This window comes from Nicotiana attenuata, unplaced genomic scaffold (assembly GCF_001879085.1).
Source record: "Nicotiana attenuata strain UT unplaced genomic scaffold, NIATTr2, whole genome shotgun sequence".
In the NCBI taxonomy this organism is placed as follows: domain Eukaryota; kingdom Viridiplantae; phylum Streptophyta; class Magnoliopsida; order Solanales; family Solanaceae; genus Nicotiana; species Nicotiana attenuata.
The window spans coordinates 38,405-47,662 of NW_017675786.1; the positions used below are offsets into that span (position 1 = coordinate 38,405).

Genomic DNA, 9,258 nt, shown 5'->3' on the forward strand with positions numbered 1-9,258 from the left:
TAATATTGGTGTTACTGCTTTTCCATTTATTTGTTGTCTCTTGCTGATTATTTTTTGGGTTTTGTTGCCACAGATCTATTGTATCTGAGCTGAGGGTCTCTATCCCTCAAGGGTAGGGGTAAGGTCTGCGTACACTCTACCCTCCCCAGACCACACTAGTGGGATTTTACTGAATTGCTGTTGTTGTTGTATATTTCATCCATTATCCATATACGAATAATAATAAGTCAAATACCCTACCATTAGACATTATCTCATATATCCAGTACTAACTACTAAATTATTGTTAAAATACTTTATATTTGGACCTAGTTTTACTATTGTTATTTCTTATTGGCCTTATGAATATCTTTGTTGTATTTTCTTGATAATGATTTCATTACTTGAATTACAGTGATAATGAAAAACTTATTAGGTAATTACACATGAATACTTTATTTGGACATTCGTTTTTGTAAGAAGAAGAAACATCTAAACTTATAGGCTTAAAACCCAAAATTCAAAATACCTAAATCGATTAATCCAAAATCGAACTAAAAAACTCCAATCCAATCCGAGATTATATGGATTGAATTTGGATTGTCATTTATTTAATTCAAAAATCAAATATCCAAACCGCAATTTTTATATTCAATCCGAACCGCCCGAACGCCCACCCCGGTGAAACTACTGCAAAAAAGAAAAAGAGCTCAAAACAAAGTGGAAAATTCCTCAAAAGCTTCTTGAATTAGTACTGCAAAAGCATTCCCATAATATTAAGTCAGAACACCTACTACCTTTAATATAAAACGACATGCAAGTTCTTTTCCAGATTGGGTGTCATTTGACTAAATTAACATGAATACAAAACCGTCGAGAAGAAAACCAAAAAGATGAAACACTACAATCAGAAGCTTTTGAGCCAACTATATTGCAATGCATACCCACCTTGCTTCTAGCTCTTTTTGACTAGTACAAAAGGCACTGCTGTCATGCCGCAACAGACGATCTAGATGTACAAGATAGGATTGGGAGCCAAACTAACTAATAATAACATGAACCCCAACTGAGAAAAAAAAATGGACCAAAAAGACACAAGTCGAAAGAAACCAAAAAAACAAAATGATAATTATCCTACAACCCAAATCCCTAAGGTATAAAACCAGTCAGAAACTAAAGCCAAGTAAAGAAACTTGCCTATGAGGATATATGGGGCTTCCATACTTCCTGAAATCCTAGAAGCAGATGAATTAGCCTTTGCCACTATTGACTTCTCTCTGGAGATTTCTTAATGCAAGAACCAACTACAAATGCAGCTAGGACAAAAAGGGCAGCCCAATGGTTATGAGATCTAACCAAGCACTTGCATGCAAATCATGTAGTTAAAGCTCCATTTTAGGACCTGTTAACCACTGACCACCCTTTATCAGCTGAAGCTGGCATCAATTAACAACCCCATTTGCTATCCCCTTAGCTACAGGTTTCTTGTCGGATACAGTGACTGGTTTAGCAACCTTCACATCGTCTCCTAATTTTGTAACTGATCCATTTTCCGCAAGCTTGACCTCTCCATTAGCCTGAGCAGCTGGTAAACTTCCCTTGCTCAAAACAGCAGAAACTTCTGAAAGTTTCTGGGATTTAAGTTCGCCGTTGGAATTGTCTTTATTCTTCTCTTCAGTAGCTTTGCCTTCCCACACCTGCGACTAAGACAACCAAAAAGAAAAGCATTATTTACTACCAAGAGGAAGATAACTACTACGAAGATATCGATTACTGCTAAATGCACTAGCGAAAGCACCTGATCATAATCTTCTTCTTTTTATTCATTTCATAGCCAGATATTTAGTGTGTGTGTGTGTGTGTGTATTCATATATTCTACCTGCTTCTGGAAAAGCTGCTGCTTGGCCTTCTTTTCCTGAATTCTCTTTTGACGATCCTCATAGAACTCAAAATCATCAAGAATGCACTGTTTGCTAATATGATCTTTAAAAATCTTTATCACCTGCAGGCCCTGCTCTATTTTAACCTGTACAAAACAATGAAACTGTTGGTAAAACCATGTTCTTTTGGAATAAGTTAAACAGTTGGTAAAAACATAATTCCAATTACCCAAAGGTCAAATGAGCCAGGACATATTACACTCGATCACCCAACAATTACTACCCTTATATCTAGCTCATAATATTAGAGCATGTGGTGTACCTCCTGAGTATCTCTACTGTTGGTAACAGGCTTGTTCTCGTTGTTCTCCAGTGTGATGTGTTTCAACAAACTGTTTGGTACATCCTTCACAATGTGCCACTTCACAGGAAAGCAGCCGATCCACTTGTCTTGCTGCCAATACTCCACACTCTTGTTGAAATCAACTGGTCCTACCATCTCTGCAACACCAACAAATTGACCACTTGTATTTACCTGGATAAAAAGACCAAAAATAAGCAATCAAAATTAATGAGGATGAGAACCCAAAACCATTCGAAATTACATGTAAATTCATGTATACCCGAATTAAACCAAAAACGACTTGGAGAAATAATTTAAATATGAAAGCTCACCGAGAAGAAAAGAAAGATAGGACAGCCTCCAGACTTTTGTTGAGCCTCCTGATATGCAGCATCAAGCTTCTTGTTACCGTTTGGTGTGCTAGCCCACACATTATATTTGATGCTTTTGTGCACATCATCTTCACTGTAAGACTTGATGATAAAAAACTTGGCATCAGTATATGTCACTGGAAAATCTGGACGGTTGTACTGTTCTTTGTCAGGAATCAGGCTTGGTTTATCTTTCTCGGCATCATTGGTTACAGTTAGGGGGATGTTCTGCCCCTTGACTGCCAAAGCAACTGGTGTAAAACCCTTCTGGTTCTTGAAACCTTTACCTCTTGGTCCCCTGTTGAGCTCATTTAAACCATCCATGTTCTCGTTACCATAGCCATAGAAACTATTTCCTCTACCCCTGGGTTTAAACCTGTTGTCAACCGGCGTCCACCCACGACCTGTAGCGCGAGAGTCATACCTGTTAGATCCAAAGCCCATGCCAGAACTGAATGTGTTCCCATACCGCCCATAAAATTTATTGGGATACAATGTATTCATATACCCATTAGCTGTATTCATGCCAGACGAGGGCCTAGGGTGGTGCAAGCCCTGACAATGAAACAGTAGTGTCAGTTCCAACAAGAAAATGAACTGACCATATAGTACAAAACATGGAGCTTCTAAGTCTCACGAAGGAGACTGTAATGAGAAGTGCAATAATAGATCAATATTGTAGAATACAACATACCATTAGATGTGGATGAACGTTCTGATTTTTTGATGATGGAATGGCACTGCCATTTGAAAATGAAGGCGTAATAGGATTGCTCGCCACTGGCCTAGCTTGCCCATCAGTAAACATTGACCCATCTAACCATGGAATGGGAGACCTTACACCATCAAAACCAAATCTAGGATCCTGATAGCCCGAAGCAACTCCTCCAGGCAAGGCACCACCCCGTCCAAAAGAGCCATTAGCATTTAAGAATGAATGCTGGAATGCAGGCCTCACAGGCGTAGGCGCGGTATTTCCCTTTACACCACCATTTGCAATGCCATTAGAATTTCCATTAGCAGAATCCACAGACAATGGTGCTTGGTCAGCAGCAGCAGAGGTGGCGATCTCACCTTTGGCCGGAGCAACTGGAGTAGTGTATGGAGTACTGGTTGGAGGGAGGGGCTGGAAATATGGATAGTGGTAGTGTTGTGCTCCATAAAGCTGGCCGTCATGCCCCACAGTCGGGACAGGGGAAGTAGCAGGCGAATATGGACTATAGGGTGCATAACCATAGCCATGCTGATACATAAATGACCCGTTGTCCCCATAAGCTCCCTGTGTTTTCATCATATCAAAACCAAAATACATAAATAATAAACAAAAGCAACGTGAAACCAAAGATTGAATCCAGCAAATAGATTAAGACATCAAGTGCTGTAGCTAGCGTCGCAAGCAGAATAACTTACAGTCATCTCAACTCCCTCTGGGTTCACATATCTTGTATAGTCCTCCCATTCATTACCAGAACCATCATACCCTATAGGAGAATAGAAAAGAATGTCAGTATAAAAAAGAATGTCGGTATGAACCAAGTGATGTGCTAAATTGTGAAGAAATAAAACATCATTATCCTACAGATGTATATTTATGTTTTAATAACATCCTAACAGAGGTACATATAGGCTGTTCTGACACAAAGTGAAGCCATAAATTTAATTCAGATGATATTAACAATACCATAATAGTATGAGGGATAGCCATTAGGAACATAGCACAAAGTTGGATCCATGAAGTCAGGCAATAGAGGGGTAACTGACCGATCCACTGACTGGATCTGACCATTTCCAGTGTCTTTGGAGTCCAAAGGCTGAAAAAGGATCAGAATTTCAAATTAAGAACTTTAGACCAATTGACCGAAATAAAAGAATTTAGAAAAAAAAAAACTAAAAGGGTACCTTCTTTTTTGGCTCTGCAACTTCAAGTGTCTTATTTTGAGAATCCAATGACAACTTCTGCAGCAAATCTGCAGCTTCTATAGCAGTAAATGTAAAGGAATAGCACTTCTTCACACAATTAGCCCAAAAACACAACAACAAGCTAGGCCAAGAACAATTCCAACATATCAATCAATTTGTACTGAACAACACACATCTTTTGGAACTATGTAAATTTACTAAAATTAGCCCATAAACTCTTCAAATCCGCAATTCCAAATAATTAAAGAATTTAGAAAAAAAATTTTAAACCAAAACCAAACCAAATTTCTACTGTTGTTAATAGAAAACACCAAGCTATATATCACCAAATCAGCTACAAAATTTTCCAACATATACCAGCTGCAAAACATTATTTTTATTTAAAAAAAATCTCAAACAGCCTATATACACCATAAACACACGTACAAACCAATTTTAAAAAATAGAAAAACACAGATTATTTTTCAAAGCCAAGGCTCTCAACAGACTAAAACACATAAATCACTCACCAAACAAAACCTAAACCAATAAAAAATCAAGCAGATAACAGCAACGCATATCACAATAGCCCAGATCTAAAGAATCCCAATAGACTCACATAAAAATTCTACCCATAAAACATAGAGATACCTATATCTAATGTATATCTTCGTAAAACAGGTAAAAATCAAAACTTGGGGGGTCGATTTGAACAAGAAAAAAGACAAAGAATACCCATATAAGTAAAATCTATAAGGATACGATCAGCAGGAGGAGCAACAGCTGCCATAACACAAGATAGATCTTCAAAAATGGAGGAGAGATTTTTAAAACCCTAGAGGAGACAACGGGTGTGTGGAGTGAGAGCTTCAGCCGCCACTCAAAAGCGAAGCCAAATATTAGAGAGAGATAGAGGGGTTTGGGTATCGAGAGAGAGAAACTATAAAAAGCGAGGGTTTTGATCCATAAATTTGGTGTGATTCAAATGCAACGCGGATTTGTTTTGCTCTTATAGGCCCCTTATATTTCTCTTATTACCAGATCTGACCCAATTTCTTTTCTCACCTGTGGGTGATCAGTCCAGCTCACAGAAAATTACCTGCTACTGCACGTGGCGTTATTTTATTGGTTTGTGAAATAGTTTGGATGCTCGTACAGGTAGGCTTTGTGAAGGACAAAAGTGTGCCTCCAAAATGAGTGGACTTTGGGTCTACTGGGTGGACTCTTGCAATTTCGAAACAATTGCAATAACCCCTTCTCGAAGGAAAAAAAGAAAATATCTAGATATTTTAATAAAAGAATTAAGAAAAAAGGAGGTCAAAAAAATGGATAAAGAAGAAAACAAAAAAGGATAGCACGACGAATTTAGAAATGGGGTTGTTTTGGAAATTAAGGACAAAGGATTCTATGATAGATTCCAATCGCTATTTCTTGCTTTATCCAAATTATTTTTTATACACTTCTTATTTGATGAATTATTTGTATTTAAAGTTTTAGGAAAGACTTGCAATTAGATGAGGAAAATATGAAATTAATTCATTTGATCTGCAATGGAACATAACAAGTTGGAGGGAGTTTTAAAAAGGACTAATTAATTGATTTGGCTTATTATAAAGGAAAAGGTACTAATCCCTACATAATCAAATCAATAATATTGATGAATTTAAGGAAACAAAATTAAATAAATACTCTCGTCCACATTACACATCTTGGGTGCGGCCCTTCCCTGGACCCTGTGTGCCACGACCCTAATTTTCCACCTTAGGATGTCGTGATGGCACATAGTCTGTAAGACTGGGCAAGCCTAACATTCATGAATACTTAACGGGATTTAACAAAACTCCTAACGGATAATAAGATAAACTCATAATAAATCTGAAACACAACATATGTAACAAAACTCCTAAAACAAGTGGAACTTAGTCATAAGCCCTACAGGAATATACTGTAAAATTTCTAGTACAACACTGTCTAGATAAAGAGTAAACAGTAGCAAAATAACGATAGAAGGTGATGTAGGCATATAAATTTTACATAAATTAAATCTATAAAATAATTTGGACTATATTTTAAATTCGAGATATATTAGTCCAAATAAATATTATGGGCATATATGATTGAATTAATTATGTAAGTCCAATATATATGGATGAAATAAATAAGTCTTAATCTATTGGACTAGCCCATTTAATTGGGCTAAAGTGATGAGCCCACTTCATTAAGCCCAAGATGACATCTTCCTAGAGGCCCAGTTTGGTGCCACGTGTCAAATGACGTGGCGCGCCAAGTCAAGCGGAATAGCCAATAGGACCATGCCACGTGTCAAAATGACAAGGCATGCACAGTCACACTAAAAGGCCAATGAAATCGCGCCACGTGTGCAAGTGACATGTTCTGGCCAATCAAATGCGGCCATGTCACACTTCAATTTGATTGGTCGGAATGAGTTTGTTCTTATCACAACTCCTCCCTTCCACAACTATAAATAGGGGTCTTCATAACTTAGAAAAGGGACCAGAAGTTATAACAAGAAGCAAGAAAGAGCTCGTGGATCAAACACTGCAAATTCCTCCACAAGTTTCAAGCTTCAAGCAATCAAGTTCAAGTTCAATAACGAAGAACAATTCAAGTATTCAAGATCAAGAGTGAAGTCAAATCAAATACAAGGCTTTCAAAATCAAGGCTACTTGTTCATGATAAAATTCGTGGCAATAATCAAAGTGTTCGCGACGGATAAATCAAATTCAAATTCAAGTTCAAAGGCCCTTGAATTCATACTAGAAAAGTAGAATCAGAGGAATCATAGAGATTGTACACTCAATATTCGAAATAAAATACTACGATTGTTGCAATATTTTTCGGTCTTGATTTTATTTTCTCGACCCAAATTTATTGTCTACAAATTCTGGCACGCCCAGTGGGACGATCTCTACCTCTCATCTCAACTTTTCAATCACCAAAGTCCAAGAACATTGAAATGGCTTCAAAGAAAATCAACTCCGGTTCAACTTCTACCAAGGCTGCTAACTCCAGGTTCTATGCTGATGTGGAAAACATCCTCGGTGTTACCTTTGGAAGCTTCGGACCAGTTACGAGGAGCAAAGCAAGCTCTTTAGGACAACAAGCACCCCAAGTGCCGTCCGCATCAACCCCTATTTTCGTATCTCCATCCTCAAAAGGAGCAAGATCTTCCACAAACGTATCTGAAGGAGAAAGCGATGTTGCTGAAAAGATCAAGAAAACTCTTACTCTGCTTGACCTCTCCAGCTCCAAGCACTCTGCTGTGAAGGAAGATGAGGATGCTTCAAGTGATGGCTCCTCCCCACTTACACCACATAGCGTGAGCCAATCAAGGATCAATCCGTGTGAAAATCCATACTACTCTCCGTCATCCACGACAATCATGCAGGCCATGGTGACAAACACTTCATCTATGGAGGAGCAGTTGGCAAACTTGACGGAAGCAATCGCTGGCTTGACCAAAGCATGCAAAATCAAGAGGCTAGAATTGACAAGCTAACAGATAGGGTGGGAATCTTGATGGAAGAAGAATCCAGCCATGCACCCGGCAAGCTCCCAGAGGTTCTAGAGAGTGACTCTCCTCCAAGACAGGCAGCGTCCACTAAGGCTATCCCTGTCTCATCTGAAGGGATGATTCCAATCGATCAACAGAAGTAGTTCATCGAAGGAACCATTAAGAACAAATATGAAGTTGCTGCCAAATCCTCCCTTACATATGCAAAGCCGTACACTGCAAGGGTCGATATGTTGAAGATGCCTGCTGGCTATCAACCTCTGAAGTTTCAACAGTTTGATGGTAAAGGTAACCCAAAACAACATGTTGCACACTTCGTGGAGACGTGCAACAATGCTGGGACTTATGGAGATTACCTCATCAAACAGTTTGTCTGCTCGCTAAAAGGAAATGCTTTTGACTGGTACACGGACATCGAGGCTGGATCTATCGATATCTGGGATCAACTAGAGCAAGAGTTCCTCAATCGCTTTTATAGTACGAGACATACTGTGAGTATGATAGAACTTACAAATACTCGTCAACGAAAGGGGGAACCAGTTATTGACTTTATCAATCAGTGGAGGAATGCAAGCCTCAACTGCAAAGACAGGCTTAGTGAAGCTTCAGGCATAGAGATGTGCATCCAAGGCATGCATTGGGGATTGCGCTACATCTTGCAAAGTATCAAGCCTAGAACATTTGAAGAGCTTGCAACTCGTGCCCATGACATGGAATTGAGCATGGCCTCCGCTGGAAATGAAAGGTTGACCATCTATGAACCTCGCAAAGCAAATAACAAGCAAGAAGTCAGGAAGTGAGGCAAGTTCGTACCCAAGTCTGAAAGCAAAGAAGCTATGAATGTCAACACGTCACCTATGAAGTTCACGACGAAGGTGAGCAAGAAGCAGAGTATGAAATCCACTTCTTTTCACGATAAGCCAAGTGGAAAGTTGACTCTAAGAGAAATGCAAGAGAAAGAGTACCCATTTCTGGATTCTGATGTGCCAGCCATTTTCGAAGAACTCCTCGAGTTAAATCTTATTGAGCTTCTGGAGATGAAGCGACCAAATGAAGCTGGGAAAACAAATGACCCAAATTACTGCAAATATCACTGACTTGTAAGCCACCTTCTGGAGAACTGCTTTGTCTTCAAGGACAAAGTCATGGACTTGGCTCGCGAAAAGAAGATCGTGCTTGAAGATGAGAAAGCAAGCGCAAACCAAGTCTCTATCACCTTTGGCTCATTCAGTCCGGATGAATTATGTGGT

At 39.0% G+C, this 9,258-nt stretch overlaps 1 protein-coding gene across 2 annotated transcripts; it reads right to left on the reverse strand.

The window, feature by feature from the left end:
* Nucleotides 1–759: 759 nt before the first annotated feature.
* LOC109220439 lies at nucleotides 760–5,429 on the reverse strand. Of its 2 annotated transcripts, none has more exons than XM_019384911.1 (9): nucleotides 5,236–5,429; nucleotides 4,474–4,550; nucleotides 4,256–4,385; nucleotides 3,985–4,055; nucleotides 3,269–3,853; nucleotides 2,536–3,129; nucleotides 2,183–2,395; nucleotides 1,860–2,006; nucleotides 760–1,676 (listed from the first exon to the last, which is right to left on the reverse strand). In XM_019384911.1, the coding sequence occupies exons 1-9, from the start codon at nucleotides 5,261–5,263 to the stop codon at nucleotides 1,422–1,424; spliced, it is 2,100 nt and encodes a 699-aa protein (XP_019240456.1). In that variant the 5' UTR covers nucleotides 5,264–5,429; the 3' UTR covers nucleotides 760–1,421. The 2 variants fall into 2 exon arrangements, with proteins under 2 accessions (XP_019240456.1, XP_019240455.1); XM_019384910.1 differs by having other exon boundaries at nucleotides 760–1,682; nucleotides 5,236–5,428.
* Nucleotides 5,430–9,258: the final 3,829 nt, after the last annotated feature.

Bases quoted from the DNA above. Each gene is read 5' to 3' on its own strand.
- LOC109220439 (XM_019384910.1), bottom strand. From the start codon at position 5,263: ATGGCAGCTGTTGCTCCTCCTGCTGATC. The intron at 4,551-5,235 runs GTATCCTTATAG...TTACTGCTATAG, and splicing joins TGTTGCTCCTCCTGCTGATC to AAGCTGCAGATTTGCTGCAG. The intron at 1,683-1,859 runs GTAGAATATATG...TGGTTGTCTTAG, and splicing joins AGCAGCTTTTCCAGAAGCAG to TCGCAGGTGTGGGAAGGCAA.